Source organism: Pelodiscus sinensis, chromosome 2 (genome assembly GCF_052426305.1).
Source record: "Pelodiscus sinensis isolate ZL-2025 chromosome 2, ASM5242630v1, whole genome shotgun sequence".
In the NCBI taxonomy this organism is placed as follows: domain Eukaryota; kingdom Metazoa; phylum Chordata; order Testudines; family Trionychidae; genus Pelodiscus; species Pelodiscus sinensis.
In genome coordinates, this window is record NC_143053.1 from 120,558,560 (window position 1) to 120,576,527 (window position 17,968).

General features: G+C 44.4%; 1 protein-coding gene and 1 long non-coding RNA gene across 16 annotated transcripts in view; one reads left to right on the plus strand and one right to left on the minus strand.

Annotated features, from left to right (window-relative positions):
• LOC142827195 (uncharacterized) overlaps positions 1–1,078 on the minus strand; it is a 49,355-nt gene extending 48,277 nt beyond the window's left edge. For 6 of the 12 annotated variants that reach the window (XR_012901708.2, XR_012901705.2, XR_012901700.2 and 3 more), the window contains exon 1: positions 938–1,076. This is a non-coding gene — a long non-coding RNA (uncharacterized LOC142827195). Of the gene's footprint in view, positions 1–513; positions 896–937 lie in introns of those variants that run through there. The other 6 variants (XR_012901706.2, XR_012901697.2, XR_012901704.2 and 3 more) reach the window with 4 other exon arrangements.
• Positions 906–17,968, plus strand: part of LOC102444749 (MARVEL domain-containing protein 3-like) — a 29,990-nt gene continuing 12,927 nt past the window's right edge. Inside the window, exons 1-4 of one of the 4 annotated variants that reach the window (XM_006122883.5) lie at positions 906–1,038; positions 1,304–1,499; positions 3,483–3,643; positions 7,171–7,340. In XM_006122883.5, the coding sequence (XP_006122945.3) occupies positions 3,528–3,643; positions 7,171–7,340 (286 nt within the window). In that variant the 5' untranslated portion in view covers positions 906–1,038; positions 1,304–1,499; positions 3,483–3,527. The other 3 variants (XM_014573534.4, XM_075921374.2, XM_014573533.4) reach the window with 3 other exon arrangements.

The window sequence follows — 17,968 nt, forward strand, 5'->3', positions numbered from 1 at the left end:
GTCATTCATGTTAAAATTCGACACTTGCCAACAAGGACTTAACAAGAATTTGAACTCTCACACCCATTACCAAGACAGTTTCCCCAATTATCACCTGTAATACCATTAACTCACAAACATCCCACTCTCCCTACCTTTAATATCAGCAATTCACAGACACTTACCTTCCTTCCTCCCCCTTCCCATCCCCCCCCCGCATCCCCCTTCTGTTCTGCAATGTGATTTGTCCTTTTCATATGTGTTCTTTTTTTTTAATTGTATCCTTTGGTATATATGGTTGTGACAATTTTCTTCCATTATTTGATCTGAGGAAGTGAGTCTGGCCCACGAAAGCTCATCACCTTGTTAGTCTTTAAAGTGCTACATTGTCCTGCATTTTGCTTCAGCTACCCCAGACTAACACGGCTACATTTCTATCACTATTCTGCAGTAACCAGTCACCATGTTACATTTTAGTGTTCGCGGACTTGGCTGGTGCTTTTTAGGCAGCCCGGTGCAAGAGCAGGCAAATACCTGGCTGAACTGACGTGTCCCTTGAAAGGCCTCTGCGTACCCTACACGTCCCTCTGGCGGGGGCCCCACTGCCCCCAAACATACCCGCAAGACACTGGCGCAAGGGCGAAGGCAGGGAATTAGTTGCCCCCAACTCTCAGGCCTGCTGCCTTGGCTCCCCTCGCTCCTGCGGGGCGCACACATGCGTGGCACAACGACGTAGCCACAGCAGCGAAATGCGGGGCGCATGCAAGGCGCCCCCCGGGCCCCACGCCACGCACGCTCCCTGGCGCCCGCCCTTTGGCCTCCGGGGCCGCACGCAGGGTGCGGAGCGAAACTGCTCTGGCGGGCAAGCGCCAGCCTTCGCCGGGAGGGGCAGGGACCCGCCCTCCACCTGCGAGACTCTTCCCTCCCCGCCCCGCCCCGCACACACAAGGAAACGCACCGCGGCTGGCCGGGAGCGGGAGCCCCAGAGGCGCCGGGGCGCAGCTTGCAGCGACGCCAACTCTCCCCCACCAGCAGCGGGGCACTGCTGCCCCCACACACGTGAGGCGCGTCCAGGGCCCTTTCCAAGCGCCGCCCGGCGGGGAGGCCAGGAGACGCGCGTGGGGTGGGGTCCAGGGGAAGGAGGCGGCGCAGAGTCTCATGCAGCCAGGGGGTCTTAAATAATGGGGCGTGGGGGAGGAGGGAGGCCAGGGCAGAAGAGCTGGGTCGGTCTGGCTCTGAGTGGCCCTTGCTGGTTGGGGGAGAGGGGAGGTGTGACCCGTGTGAAATCCGCCTTGTTTACTTAAGCGCTTGCTTTCTCCCCTAGGAGCCGCTTAAAGGGCCGGAGTTGAAATTTTGACTGGGAATCCAGCGGAATCTCTCTCTCGTATCTGCTGGGCCCAGTGAGGAAATTAAAGAGCAGAGACTTGTAAAGGGCCTGTCCCAGATCTCGAGCAGCACGAGGCACAGCTGAGAAGCAGGGCAAGCGAGTGTGGGGCCACAGCTAAGGATTCAGGCACAGTGTAAGCTTGCCAGAGCCACAGCGCTAAGACGTCACAGGGATACACGTCATTTGACTAACCTTACTTTAAGCACTCTGCATAATTTTAATGGAATAATGCAAACTTCTCATAATTAGAAATCATTGAAATCTCATGCATTGGCTACATTAGAAGAAAGTATGGGTCTTTTTTGGGGGGGAGGCTGTCACTTTAAAACAGTTTCTCTTTCCCCAGAGAATCCCACAAATGGCCCAAATTACCTGCAGTTTCTTTTTGTTTTCAATGAAAGCAAGGCCAGAAGTACTTTCAGGAGAGACAATGGCCTGCTTTAAAAATGACACAGCCTTCCTTTGAGAAAACTGGGCATGTAGCCATGCTGTCTTCAGGGAAGATGGTGGTTCCCCAGTTGCAGGTATACAACCTTAACTCCTCCCTTCACCAGGGAGGGGGGTAGGAGAGACTGGAGGGGAAGACTTCTAAAATCAGTTACATCTAAGCTAAAACTACAAACTTCTATACATTAATCATAAGTGTCTGGGTGTTTCATGGTGTTCCCACACAGCAGAGACAAGGTTGTTTAGGTACAATAACCCATGATTTAATATGTAGGGACTCCTTTTAAAGTTAATCTTACATTTCAATTTCCTGACTGTATAACATTTATTGGGGAGGATAATGTACTCCTACTTGTCTCCATATTAAAAGTTTGAGGGTTTTGGAGGGTGGTGACAGAAGTAGGTGGATAGATCTAGGAACAAAATCTAGGTTGAAGCACAAACTGTAGAGAGAATTTTAAGGTGACCCAGGACTATGTGTTTTTAGAGACTAAAATATATATAGGATCATGAGATTTCATGGGCAAAACCTACTTCTTCAGATAAGATGAAGATGTAGAGATAATTATAATCCTTCCTTTAAAATAGGGACGTAAGTGAATAGTTGACTACTTGATTATCAGGTAGTCAAGTAAAGTACTTGCACCCCCCCACCACCACCACACTGCTGCATCTGTCTGAGAGGCAGCAAGTTGGGGAGGAGGGAGAATAGGAGCCAGTTCTGGGGAGCAGGGTTAAAAGCCTGTTCCCCCTCAGCACCTCCGTGGTGCTGCCTCCATCAGTGGGGGGTAGGTGGGTGATAGGGGAAACTACTGCCAAGGGAGGCAGGCCATAGCCACAGCCAGCCCTGGCCACCATGAACAGGGGCTGCTGGACTTGGCATGAGCCGGAACCCAAGGAGTCCCAGCTCAGGCTGGTCCAGAGTGCTGCAGCTCTGCATTTTTAATTTAGTAGAGCCCAGTGGCTCTTACTACATTTAAAATGCAGAGCTGCAGCGCATGGCTCATGGAGTTGGTGGGAGCCGGGGACTGCTTAGTCCCATCCCCAGCTGGGTCTGGGAGCTACCCCCGCTGTGGCACTGCAGAGCGCCCCTTATCGACTAATTGTATCGACTACACAATTAGCCAGATAGCTGCAATTTAACATCCTTACTTTAAAGTGCATCACATTCACTTGTGCTCTGTCCTTAAACATACCTAACAGGCTAAATTTGCTCTCAGATATACATGGTTCCTAGTAAGTAGGAACCACACATTCACACAATGCAGACCTAAGTAGGTAGGTGGGCATTTCCTGTGCTTAATGTCCTACACAAAAAGACACCAGAACAGGAATCTTAAAATATGCTTTATATAAGAATGCAGGAGAATACTGTACATGGTTCTTGTAATCAGGTTAGGAGAGAAGAAAAATCTATTTTAATACCTGTGGTGTTGAACACAGATAAGTCAAAGTTACTTGGCAATGGAAAAGTACAAAGGAATACTTACTACTTTTTCATGAAACTACACTTCACTCGTGGACTCAGGACTGCTTGCCTCCCCAGCACACGCTATACTACTTGATCACCTTTACTGAAATCTTAACTAGCCACAGGGGTGATGGTGTTGTGCAAAGGCTGGTCAATGAGTAATTAGAACTATAAACTGGATTGGTTTTATCTCTCTAGCTCAGAAGATTATTTCAGCAAGAAGAAACACATGACAGAAACAAGATGTCTCATGCTGAGAGGCCTCACCATGATAACCAGTACCAATATCATGACAGCCACAGATCTGACAGACACCAGGAGGAGAGAAGGGCTAAAAAGCCACACCCATCCAATGGAAGGTGCGTCATCTCTTTGTCCCTTACTATGGGATGCAGAGCTTGTTTGTAAGAACCATAATCTGAATGTAAAACAGTGTCAGTGAAGGCATGTTCAGCCATGAAGTTCAGAAACTTAAATATGCCACATTCAGAATCGTGGTAGAATAATTTAATTAGTGAAAGTTTTAAAGGAAGCCTGTAATTAAACATTATTTGTAATAAAAAATTACATGTGGGCTGGGAGTAAGGGATGGAGGTGAGAGTGAGACATGGAGGTGGAGAAGGAAGTGGGAGGGGAAGGGAGAGATGTGGATGGGTCATAAGAGGGGTTGGTTATGTCCCCATCTCTCCAGAAGTGATATTTGGTGCATGCTTCTGTACGTTCATAGTTGCACTGGTTTAAACAGATCCTAAGGCTCAGTGAAGGCTTATTTCAACTAGGAATAGGTTTATAAGCTAAATCAGAATAAATTGGTGCAAACACATATGGTCATTCTTTAGTAGACCAGTGTTAGTTTGTAAGTAAGGCCTCAGTGTCTGGGATAAATGTGATGCATTATGTGAAGTAGCTAATGGAGAAGTTTGGGGTAGCCTCAGAAACTGGCATGTATTTTGCTCTCCCTGTCCAGACTAGATCACACTGGAATGCATCCTGGCTTGTTTTAATGCATTTAAGAGAGGAGACAACAACGAATTCTCAGAACCATTAATAAAATAAGAGAAAAGTAAAGGGGAGCAGGATGAATTTAATTGATTTAAAAAAAAAGGCAGAAATACTGACATCCTTAAAAATCTATATTTAACAGGAAGGAAAAAAAGATATTCAAAGACAACCTACATAACTAGTGATAAAGGGAAAAGTAGAGAATACAGGGAAATATAAAGATAATCATCTGGTCCAGCTGATGTGAATTTTAGAAAATTAAAAAAAATTGCCAGTGAACTTGCTGTATCATTGACAATTTATGAAAGGATATGGAAAATTGGGAAGGAAACAGTTTTCAGCTGAAAACTAAAGTGTTTTGATGCACTGAAATGTCATTTTGTATCATGGGAGTTGTAGTTTTGATGCTGAATGAGCCCAGTCTTCAATATGGGTTTCTCTTTCTGGCCAGAGTATATTTCCCATGATGTCCCATGGCCATAGATTCTGATCAACACACCACCTCGCCTCATCAAGCTGGGAGAAAGTGTTGCATCATTGGAAATGTAATCCAGACTGAGAATCCAGTCCACAGAGAAGAATGGGAGTACAGTAACTGTGAAAAGAACTGCTAGAAAATTTCAAAAAGACCATATTTTCTTTGGAACTTTAACACACTGTTTTTCTGAACATCAGCATTCCTGGCAAGTAGCACACTACAATAGGGAGAAGCAGCTGCACCAGAAGTATCAAAGGGATTCCTTTCATGTTAGCTGACAGATTTTATAAATCACAGTTTAGTTTGTCAGGCACCTGCCTGAGACCCAGGACAAAAACCAGAAAACTTAGGAATGTCTCAGCCAAAATATAGCTGATGGCAGCAGTAATCTGCAGATAAATTAGGTTTGTCTGATTTAGGATTTAGATTAAAGTTAAAGAAGAATGAGAGAAAAAGAAATCTCAATTCTCTACCCAGTGAGGATGCTTTTGCTTACACATTAACTGATATTTGTGGATTATGTTAAATTGATGGAATTGTAGGAAGACAGAACTGCAAAAAAACGTAGAGATCAGAAAATAAAAAATAATTTGAGGAAAAAGGCAGGCTAATAGACCTGAGCATAAGTAATCTCAGACAGATGTTCAGTTGGAAGGAGAAATTTTAAAGCAACAATACTAGAGTAAATTTAATAGTACAGTAATAAGACAACAAATTAGACATGTTCTGTTCTATACATTTTCTTGTTCTATCCTCATAACCGTAGAAGTGGAGCGCACTGGAATCTGTAACATCTGTCACATGCTATTCATTCTCTCATCCTCCCTGAGGGAGAACTTTGTTTTAGTTGTAGGTCAGTGTTGTATTTTGGTTTGATAGGGCTTTTATGTTCACACATCACATCTGTATATTAGAGAATGTGGGTCAGAGAAGAATGTTTTGCATTTGGAACAGAAAGTGAGAGGCCTGTGATGATTGTTCGTTCCTGGAGTGATTTGTTTTGCAGGTTTCAAACCTGCCCCCAAGAAAGCACTCTCCTACAAAGATGCATTCTCCACCCCCGTGCCCTGTGATAGAAAGATCTGTTGTAACTAAGTTGTTGACCACAGACCTCATACCAGAGCTCCAGGCAATTTTTTGTAGTTTTCTTGGGCCCAAGCCATTTTGATCCTTGCAGATAAAGAGCTAAGACCTGGAAGTTAACTTGCTATTCTCTAGGAATAGTAGCAGACATGTGTGATACTAAGAACATATGTTACTGTTACAGACTATTGTAGTACATCTCAGTACTAGCTGGACCAAACTAAATACTGATGGTTTCATGCCCCAGCATACTGCATTGCTGTAGTCCTGAATAAATGAAGGCATGCATAACTGAAGTTAGGTCATTGTTTGCCAAGATGGGATATAGTCTCCTAGTCCATTACAAATGGCAGAAAATCTGTATTCATAGTGGAGTTGACATTATGATATAGCAACAAAATGGCTAATGCAAATTCAAGCTGAAAGGCAGTAATCTTATACATTGATGCTGGTGCTACTGCAGCTGGAATATTGTGTTAATTGCTGTAGTACTTTCTTCCAGTTTCAGAATGTTTCTTATGTCGGAGTTCAGAGAAAGGGGAAGCAACTGGGGCTAAGTCTATACTGCCACTTTACTGTGCTGCAACTTTCTGGCTGCAGGGTGTGAAAAGATTACAGGGAGTCTTCCTGAGGCCTGGTGCACCACTGACTGGCCTTTTAGGGTATGTCTACACAGCAGCGATATTTCGGAATAACTAACGTTATTCCGAAATAACAAAAGGGGCTTGTAGTGTAGCTCATTTTGGAACAGTGTCAAGCTGGAGGACTTCTTACTCCAACTCCTGTAACCCTCATCATGAGGAATCAGCGAAGTCGAAGGAAGAGTGTCCTTCCTTCGACTTCCTGCTGTGTAGACAGCGCCAAAAGCCGAAATAAGTTATTTTGCCTTAAGTTATGCAGTTGACGTAGCTGAAGTTGTATATCTTATTCCAACTTTAGCCCTTCTGTGTAGATAGATGTACCCTTAAAGACCAGTTTAGTAATGCTGACCAGAACTGCCAGGCTTCATTTTTGACTGGGCATTCCTGTCAAAAATCAATTGCCTGGCAACCCCATGTGAGACATTAACAAAACATTGTGAATATTTATTCTTGCAACCAGGTAATAGATTTTCTTTTCATGAATATTCTTGCTAACGGATCTCATTTGATCAATTATCTGCAAATAAAAGTTACATACACATACAAACACATACCAGTGAAGCAAATAAGTTAGCAAAAATTACAGAAACTAAAATTAATACTTTTTTTGGCTTCACTTTCCCCGAAACATTAGACTATGTTGTTGCCTATATATAATCCTTTACTTCTATCCTATTTGCAGGTCAACACAAGGCACTCCGGGCAACCAACACTCAAGACCTTCTACTGCTTATTCAGACCCGTACCAAAAAAACATAGCAATAACTCATGAATATGTCAGCTATCCACCACATCTTAATCCCCAGAAAGAGACCTTTTCAGAGAAATGTAACAAGCTATGCACGAGGAGAGGTATGTGGATTTTTATTTTACTTACCACCCTTGTGTCTCTCTAGAGATGTGTCCCCTTGTTTCATTAACACAAACTTAGACAAAGGGTCAAAAGAGGCAGGGGACTGAATAACAAAGTCCAGAGATTCATGAATGGCAAAAAACTACAGCTTAGTTATTAGTCGTAAAATGTCTACAGGCCAGGTTTACAGATATGACTGAAGATACAAATAGGCTCTTAGAGTCATAAAAGCACCTGTGTTAAATAGTAATTGCCCACTGACTTTCTAGGTTGCTTAGAGGCTTTTGTAAATTCTTCTACGCACCTGTTTGCATTTCTAGGCCCCTAAGCCTTTATGTAACTTCAGAATTTTGCATTAAGGAATCACTCAGTCATTGAGATGAGAGTAGGGTTGTCAGGTGTCCAGCTTTTGACCGCACCGCCCAGACAAAATGGGACCCTGGTAGCTCCAGTCAGCATGCCTGACCAGGCCATTAAAAGTTTGGTTGATGTGGGGATGGCAGGATCCCTACCCAGAAGCAGCAACATGTTCCTCACCTTCTAGACTCAAGGGCTGTGTGACGGATCCCCCTCCCCCATACTTTTGGGAATGGATTTACGGACATGAATATACATACCTCAGAAGTGTTTTGAGCAAATCATTTCGTGTAACCCATCAGTCTTCATGTCACAATCCACTGGTTCTCTTTATCTTACTCTGTTGTAGGTATCATTTGTGTGTATAAAATTAGACACGTGGTGTGGGGAATACTTTGTGGCTTTCAAATGTGTGAATGAGACACATGGAGGGTGTTACCCTCAACTGTTAAATTATCTCTTTTGTCCTTCAGCCTGAGCAGTGGTTGGTAGGGAGTGGCCTCAATCCACTTCTTTTCCAGCTGCCAGTCTAAACCAGGTCTCTCTTCCCCACCCTGGGGTCTCAGGCTCCTTCCTTCAGGTGCAGCCCAGCCACTCTCTATGTCTCTCATTCACACATTTGAAACCCACAAAGTATTCCCCACGCCACGTGTCTAATTTTACACACACAAATGATACTCTGTTGTATGTAAGATAAAGAGAAACAGTGAATTGTGACATGAAGACTGATGGGTTACACAAAATGATTTGCTCAAAACACTTTTGAGATATGTATATTCATGTCCATAAGTCCATTTCCAAAAGCATGGTGGGAGGTCCGTCACAGGCAGTGTGCAGTCATAGGGGCTCTGCCCCTGCCCCAGGCACTGGCTCCGCAGCCCCGATTGGCCAGGAGAACAAGCAACAGAGGGAGGGAGTGGAATGTGCAGAGGGTAGGGCCTCAGGTGCTCAGTTTTGTACAATTAGAAAGCTGGCAACCTTAGATGAGAGAGCCAGAGCAAGCCTGAGTGACTCTACTGCCTTGGAGGTGGGAGACCTAGGGCCCAGACTCCCTACTCCAGTGACTTACGTATTTATTCATAGTGGAATAGCTTCATCAAGAGAGATTGAGGGAGCAACATGCTGGACTATCCTACAGATCAGTGGTCTAGGCACTCACCTTCTCCCCTCAGGTATGGTAGGGGTCCTTGAACTGGTGACCTTTTTGCCTAGTGGTTAGGCCAAAGGTTGTGAGGGAGGGGTACTTCCTTGTCTTCTTTTCCCCCCTCAAGCTTTTTTGTTAAATGGTATTAGGTGCTTAACACCAAGACAGGTTTTTGCAGCTCAATCTCAAGTAGTTAGGCACTTCCCTGCACTGAGGATTTAAGGTATGTCTACACTACCAAGTTTTGTTTAAAAAAAAAAAAAAAAAAAAACAGCAACTTATGTTGACACACAAGTCAACAAAACAAAAATCGCCAGAGAATGCTCTCGCTTGCTCCCCCGTTAATAGATCATGTCCACATGGGGGGGGGGGGGGGAGCACCATCATTGCTAGTGTGCAAAGTTGTGCCACGTTGTGGGAAGGCAAAGCCGATCCCTGTACATCTTGGGATTCCCCCTCAGTTCTCCCACAGTCTCTTCAACTGCCATCATGAGTAGCTCTCCATGTTGAGGAATGAAAAAGCAGCAAAGCAACATGTCTCTTCCCCCTGAATCAGCAATCTGCCTGTTGCTGTGTTCCCAGTGCAGGGCAGAAGAGAAGCACTCCAATGGTTTGCTCTTCTTTTGTTCACAAATAAAGCAGCTCACTCAGCTGTCAGACAATTCCTGGTGCTTTGAAAAGAGAGGGACACAGCTGCATGGCAGCTGTGTCAAACCTGAGCAGAGCCATCAAAAGGCAGGCAGGCATTTTGGGATACTGGTGGAAGCCAGTTCTGTTGACGAAACAAACAGCAGAGTCTATCTTGAGTCTTTGTTGACAATAAAGGGAGGAGAAAAAAGTCTTTCAGAGGGGTGGAAGCTTGTGTCAGTGAAACTGGGTGTTTTTCCCTACAAAAAAGTCCCATTGCAATGTGTATGCTGTCACTGTTTTGTCGCCAAAAGGCAGGTTTTGACGACAAAACTTTGTAGTGTAGATAAAGCCTTAGATAACTGTCTCCAAAAGGAGCTGGCTTTAGAGCGCACACCTCAACTTGGATGGCTTAGACGAGGAGCCTCCCATCAGGCTGGCTTTTGTGAATCCCATTCTGAGGCACCACTGTGTCCTCATGCGGGTGTATAGGTCGCCTAGCAGCTGAACTCAGGTTTTGTGGATAGGGATATTAAGAGGTGGGTAACTGACTCATCTTGTAGTCGATAACATTTGTATCGACTACGCAATTAGTCGATAGGGGAAGGTGCTCTATCCTAGCTCACACTGGTCCAGGAGCTACTCCTGCTGCCGCTCTGCAGTTTAAACCTAGTAGGAGCCACAACCAAGCTCCTACTACATTTAAGCTGCAGATCTGCAGCAGGGGTAGGTCCCCAACTGGCCCAATCCAGGACAGAGCCAGTACTGCTGCAGCGCTGCATTTTAAACCTTACTACATTTAAAATGCAGAGCCACATTGGTCCCAGACTGGTGAGACCAAGAAAAGAGAAATGAGGCTTAACAATAAAGGAGTGGTTGGATAAAGCAGGGAGGGCAGGGTTCAGACTCTGCTCCCTAGACTTCAATCGCCAGCTCTTTGCCTTGCAAGCTCTGCGGAGCGAGAGGCACCGCGAAAAAAAATCACTGTCGAGAGAGGCAGGCAAAGAAGGAAAGGTTTGCTCTCCCTGAGGCTGGGGCAGGGTTTGTGCCTTCACCTCTCCCTGCGGTTGCAAACCCAACATCACCGATCAATCAGGGTGTGAGGGGTGTATGTGTGTGTGTGGGGGGGGGATGATCATTAACCACCGGATTAGCAAATCTGCCGCTCCTGGCTCACTTGCTGCCTGTAAGTTCTGAATTGCAACCTACCTCTGTGAACACTTTGCTGTGAGCAAGCCCTGGCCAGGGAGGGAAGGAAGCAAATGGCGGGAGCGGGGGAGTCGGCTCGTTCCCGATGCCCCATGCAGGCAAACAAACAAACCCTCACAGATTTGGTTAGCCAGGTGCAAAGTCAACTATATTTAAAAATTATAGCAAGTGTGAGAATCAAAAGGAAACTCTTTGTTTGCCAGATTGCAAGGCAAGATGGGGGGCATTTATTCTTGGGGGTACAGGGCTACTTAGGAACACCCAGGTCTGGTTTCTAATTCAGTTCGCTCCAATTCATAGCGTGTGTTTGTGCACGCATGTTTAAAATGCATCAAAACTGAAGTCAGGAACTAGCCAGGCTCTAGAGAAGGGGAGGGAAGGAAGAAAGCAGGGGGGAGATGACAGGTGAGTGAATGCACAGAGTGGAGTGCTCCGAAGTGCCTAGCCAGGGCATAGGGTCTAAACTGCCTTGTGTGGCTCCCTTCATGCTGTGTGTGGTGCACAGGCTCACGTGGGTAGCGCAGGGCCTGTAAACCTCCTCACTGTGTGATTAATATTGAGTCTGCGCTTATTTCACCCGCACCTCCTCTCCCCACCCCACCCACACCAGGGGAATAAACATCCTTGGCTTGGTTCCACTAATTTCCAATTGTGTGGCACCCCCATTTAAAATGCTCCCTCCATAACGGGCTCCTGTTCCTCCACCCCTTGCTGTCTCTGATTGCTGTTCCTCCACCCCTTGCTGGGGGATGGGGGAGTGAGTAGTCGACTCGATTAACCGATAAGTTTAGGCTTATCAGGTAGTCCATCACTTATATCCCTATTTGTGAATCCAGTGATTTTTCTAGGAACCTAGATTTCTTATGAGTCTACCGATTTAATGATAAAATATACACAGCTTGAATGATCTGGAAAAAAGCCTCCTTTACCCTGTTCTTCCCAGACAAGCAGAACTGGTATCTTTCTGTTTTATAATAGTTTCTCTTTGTTCTCTGAGGGCATCGCTGCTCCCTTTGGATATTTTCTGAGAAATATCTGGAAACTGATGTGTACTTACCCCCCCATGAATTGTGTCTACCACTACATGATCGAACCTTCTTTTTCCTGATTCTGAAATAAGCTCTGCTCAGACCGAAATAGGGAGTCAAATACAGTAAACTTCCAATAATCCGGCACCTTTAGGATCCAGGGGGTGCCGGATTATCAGATATGCCTAACTATCAGAAAGGGGGGCTATAAGGGCTCTGGGGTGCAGTGGGGGGGATGCCACTCCAGACCCCTCATAGCCCCCCCTTCCGATAGCCCGGCTCTGCCCCAGGCGTCCCTGATTCAGCCGCTGCTGGTCAGTTTCAGCAGCGGCTGAATCGGGGCGCCTGGGGCAGAGCAGCTGGGGTACTGCCAGGTTGGTCCCGCAGCCCCAAGGGGCAGCGCTACAGGACCAACCCGGCAGTACCCCAGCTGCTCTGCCCCCGGCTTCCCCGATTCAGCTGCTGGTCAGTTTCAGCAGCAGCTGAATCGGGGAAGCCAGGCGCAGAGTAGTTCCGTGTTCCCGATTGTGCCGGACCATCAGGAGTGCCGGAGCATTGGATGCCGCACCAATGGAGTTTTACTGTATCATCTTGTCCATGACTGTTCCCTGAGCAACACTTGCTGTGTGAATTTAGGGCTACTGCTATCTTCTTGTTTCAATTTCTGCTCTCATCTTATTCTTTTTTTTTTAATTAAGATTGCAAGGATAAGAGTAACCCTTGCATACTTGGCTTTCCATACTGGTCATAAAAATATCCAAATGACCAGATCTCTCAATCTTTGCCTTGCTTGGACGCCCAGAATTTTTTTCCCCTGAGAGCCAACAAGACGTAACCAGTGGTCTAGGAGAGGCCAGTTGGTTTATGTGCTGCAGTCTTCCATAAACTAAACTACAAATACCCGAGAAAGGAACTGCTTTTCTGCTGCATCTTGCTTTTCTCTCTGCTCCCTTCTTTTGTGCGCATTTGTTTAAATAATAAAACAGCCTAGTACTGGATACCATAAAAGAAAGCTACCACCTAAAACATTTTCCCATAACATTTGATGTTATTTAAGTTTTCATATTTTTTTCCTCTTTAAAATACTCTCTGGAGGGAGACAGAGGAAATAAAATGAGTTAGAACTTCCTTAAATTGAATTTCTAACTTGTATGTGGGAGCAAGGACTATAAAAAGATCCTTTAAAAAACATCTCACTCACCTGACAGTTTTACCACCATCTTTCTTGCAAGATGAGGTTCTTCCTTTCCTTACACTTTTGTTTTTAGAAAAACAAGCCATTTCCTGTTCATGTTGGATCTAATTTTCCTGAAGTATATTGACCCTTTGACCTTTCCAGGCCACCTTTATCTAATATCCTTTTTCCAGCTGTCAAATGAAAAACTATTGTGCAAAAACAGAATTCTAATTTCAAAACAATCTCTTATTATTCAAAGGAATTGTAAAAATGATTTCAGGGAAATATTGTTCCTTGTGATGCTAAAATGATCCACAGAGTTATTGCATTATTTATCAAGACAAAACCATGCCTCTCTACTTTATTAAGCTATAAAACCTATCAAAGCAAGGCATCTGTGTCAAGATCTATTTCATATTGCTTTTATTATTTTGTCAAGTACAATGGTGAGAATGTGAATTAATACAACTATATAAATAAACTATAGTACTTAGATAAACCTGCTGTTAGCCATGTTTATATTGTGCAAGACAAGATCTATTTCCTGTGTGTCCTGTTCTTGCAACAGAATTTACCAGCCTCAGTTTTAGATATTATTGGTATTCGAAATAGCTGCCAGCAAAGTAAGGAATGTGCTCCCCCAGAAATCGATAGCTAATCACTCCCAATACAATTTTGGAGGATAACGGTTGAAGGCTTAACAAATAATCGAATTTGATTTAGAAAAAAAATTAATGGAATTAGCCACTGGAAAATTATTTTAGAATATTGATATTTGATGACAATATTAACTGAGGATTTATTCATTGTTTAAAGTGGAAACAACCTAAACATGTGAAAAACATTTCAAAAATACAAACCCCTTTATATATTAATTTATGTGGACTTAAGAGACTATCAATTTTATTTAAAAGAAGTCACACATCTGAGTATTTAATCTGCTTTTGTTACACGTAACATAATAGCACTATAACTGAAGGAATCTATACTGGCACTACTTTTATTACAAATCTTGTGCACTTGATAGCAATTTGTGTACAACTCTGTATTGCCCTCCCCTGTATAGTCAGTTTCTCCTATATCATGTTTCAGAAAAGATGTGAAAATTACTGGAAAAACATAGCCAAGTGAGACTATACTCGATTGGAAGGGCATCTTGGGAGGCTGGTCTTAACCAAAAAAATGATTACCCCGAGATCTATTTTAACTGACTGATTTCAAGATAATAGTGCTTATAAGAATCCCATATTTGTAAATTTTTCTTTCATATCCCCATCTCAATAATGGTGACACTTTAATAAAGCCTTCCTATAAATGAAGGAACTGCTTTTTGCAATAGTTACTTACAGCTTATCTGACATACAGTTTTTGTAATAAGCTAAGAAAACATAGGATGGAAATATTTTTGAAGTTTGGCAATAGACTAATAGAATATTACAAAAAATAAGAGCAATTATAAAGCAAATAAAATGTATGTCCTTTTCCTGTGCCAGTGAAAATACATTTGTTATTTAGGCTTTTGCTCACATAGGTTTACTTCAGTTGAATGACAGGACAGTGAGAGGATGTAGAGAGGCAGAAGGTGGTATGGGAAAGTGCTAGATTTGAGCCTGACATGGCTTTCGTCTTTCAAAGATTGGGCAAAAACTGTCAAGTGTGTAAGTAAATCTCTAATCTTAAATAAGTTAGAAATGTTTGGGGGATGCTTACTCCCCCCCAGGCTCCTCCTCCCCCCCAAAAAAACCCCTGAGATACTGCATACTTTAGTTTTGTTTCAGTATATTTTTATCGATGTGAAGGAAAAGGCAACAGTGACATGGTAAAATGTCTTTACTTTTGTTTATAAAGTAAAAGTGCACAAAGTTCTATCACTGTCTATCTGCATATTACTCTCGCCCATTCTGAACAATCAAAAAGTTATTTAATAAAAATTCTTACATTAATCATCTATTTTAACTCTGGTCTAACTAATCTCTCATTTCCATAAAAATTAAAGGTGCTTGAGACAGTTTGCAGAGTAACAGAAAGCCTATTTCCTAGCAGCATGAATGTGGCTCAAAGCAAATGCAGTGAATAGGGTTGTATTCCTCAGCTGCATTATATAACAGATTGCTAGTGAACATACCTCTAACCTAAACTGTAAATGCCCTGATTGTTCCGACCCCTGCCATCTTAGAGAATGGTATCTCTTAGAAACAAGGGCGTTTTCTAATTTCACTTTTATCCTGTAGTAAAAGCCAACTGAGTTTAATTTCAACAGGAAATAAAAATTACAGAAGAGCAGTAACATGACTTGCTCTAGGATATGCTCACGCATTAGTAAACCAGCACTAATTACAATGTAAGCATCCATAAGCCTTTGTTCTTAGGAATGTGATTGGAAGTTCTAACCATAGCGATAGGTTCTGGAAAGTAGCTCTGAGTAGTGGAATGAAAAGCTTGGAAACAGTATCTCCAAGACTGAGAGATCAGTCCAGTAGACATAGAATCAACATTTTCATGTCTATTGTTATACTTATGTCATATGTTTTGCATCTGTCATGAGCCACCTATGAAGTCCAGCACCGTAGGTGGTGGATGAAGGTAGAGCGGAGGGAGGCAAGCCCCCAGTCCTGCCCCTTCTGCCCAAGCCTCACTCCCCTGCCCAGGTCCCCCCCAAAGGAACCAAACTGCAAGCCCCCACACACAAGCAGGTGGAGTGGCCCATGACCCCAGCCTCTCTGGCCCCAGCACCATGGGCTGGACTGGGTGTGCGGGACCCAGTGTCCCCAGCCCCAGAAAACGGGGGGATAGGCTCGGGGTGGCTCCAACCTCTCTGGCCCCAGAGCACAGGGAAGGCAGGTGCTGGGGGCAGCAACACTCTGCCCCAGTGCACCTAGAGTAGGCATTCTGGGAGTGGAGTTGTGGGTGGGGCCAGGCTGGTAATTTAAGGAGGCTGTGCCTTCCTCCTCCTAGCTAGGGATGTAAATGAGTAATCGAGTAGACTAAATGTATTTCCCCCCTTGCTGTATCTGTATCAGAGGCAGCAAGTCGGGGGGAAGGGAAGCAACCTCCCCTCCCCCCCAGCCCTGCCCCATTTCTGCCCCACCCCTGCTCTGCCCCCTTGCCTGAAGACCAGGGGATTGCCAGGGAGTCTGGTGTGGGGTGGCAGCAGGGGTCAGGCTCCCCTCCTGCACTCCTCAGGGTGGTGGCAGCTGGAGTGACCTGGAAGCCTGCGCCACTCCACCCTGCTACCCTCTCCCAACTTGCTACGCTCCCCTTCACTGCAGTGGTGGGAAGTGGAGCCCCATGGGGCCAGGACACCCTGCTCTCTGCTGCTGTGGTAAAGCAGAATATAGTGGGCTGGGAGAGGAGGGTGGAGGAGGCTGGCAGGTCACTCCAGCTCCAGCCACTGTGGGGGGTGAGACTCCAGCTGCTGCCCCACACCAAACAGCCTAGTAATTCTCTGGGGCTTCCCTAGATCCTGTCCTTAAGATGGCTGAGGTAGTCATCACGCCTCTCCACTCCAAAGGTCAGGGGTTGGGACAGCCACCCTGAGCCAACCTATGAACTGGATGGCTCTGATTCTCACAAAGATGCTACATTGTGTTTCACTGTCAACTAACCAATGAGTAGCACACATTGAAGTAGCGTATACATGATTTTAGAATAGTAGTTAGATTAAGGGGCAGCCCCGATGAGAATGAAGCTGTATTCGTCAGGTGATATTATCATGCTTCATTCTTATGCTTGTTAGATGCTTACAACCATAAAATATTTTGATGAATTGAATAAATTCAACAAGATAGTCTCATGTTAAAATATTTTCAATGGAGTCCACAGAATGTAGGCATCTGGATTCCATTTGAATTCACTGGGTTTGGGTAGCTAATTCTCTTAGGCTCCCTTGAAATTCCCAGGCTCAGTGATTCATGTTTGCCATTACATTGCTTTAAGTATTACCCGAGTGACCTCTTGCATACTTTGACAAAAAGCCACACAAGGTACCCCCTGTACTCAGGACAAGGTTGGAGGAATACATGGTCTTGGACTGGATTTTTAGACTTGACAGACTCATCTTGGTTCACTGGAGGATCAAGACAAAAATATTAAGGATATTTAGGAGTATCCAGAGAAATGAGCACCACCTGACAGGGAACATGTAAATTGAAGGGTGAGTGGGTTTTTTACATAGCATGTTTTCTGTTGATTTGATCCTGCAGCAATAGAGACAGTGGGATGTTTGCGGTTGACTTCAATAGCAGCAGTTGCATCGCTCAGGGATATGTATACAAGGTGTACAAACAAAAACACACTGAAGTGAACATGCAACTTTATAGTGACATGGAGACATCCAGCTTCACTGAATTGCTTTTAGCATGTTATCTTAACATGTCTGCAGCTCGTGTTTTAAAAGAATCTCCTTTCTTCTGTCAGGTTTTTTTCACTGTCCATCTCCCTTGCGCCTCTCTCCATCCAGCTGCTGAAGCATAGAGGTGCCTGTAAAGCCTCAAATTCAGCTGTAACTTTACTCTGTGGAATGCAAAATGTGTATTGGCAAGAGTAGTTCTACATATGGAATCTCTTTCTGAACTGTTTGACTCCTTCCTTTGCAAGTCACTATGTATTGTCAGGTCTTTTTAAAAAGTTATCTTAAAAAAAAAAAAAGTCAACCTGCTTTTTTAAAGATTCACTGGCTCAGGGAATGTAAAATGGGCTGCACAGCCTTAACCCTTGAGTTGACCAATTCATATCTGACCTCTTGCTCTCTGTTCCCTGCTTGTATAGAAGTCACTAATGGAGCCCACTACAGGAATAGCTCGTGAACACAGGGCTGCAGATTTATGCAGCAGTTCACTAGCACAAGTTTTCACATTCATTTTAGCCATCAAATGTATAGCTTGGCACTTAGGAGGCCACCAGTGAATACCACCCATCCAAATAGTACACAGTGTTCAGGTGAGGGTCAGAGTAGGCAGACAAATAGGGAAAGAGGAGAAAACACAGCACAGTTTAAAAAACACGAGAGAAGGAAAAATGAACCACGAAGAGGCCATAAGAGGGGGGCGAAACAACTGTTCCAGGGCATTACGTAAGCAGACAAAG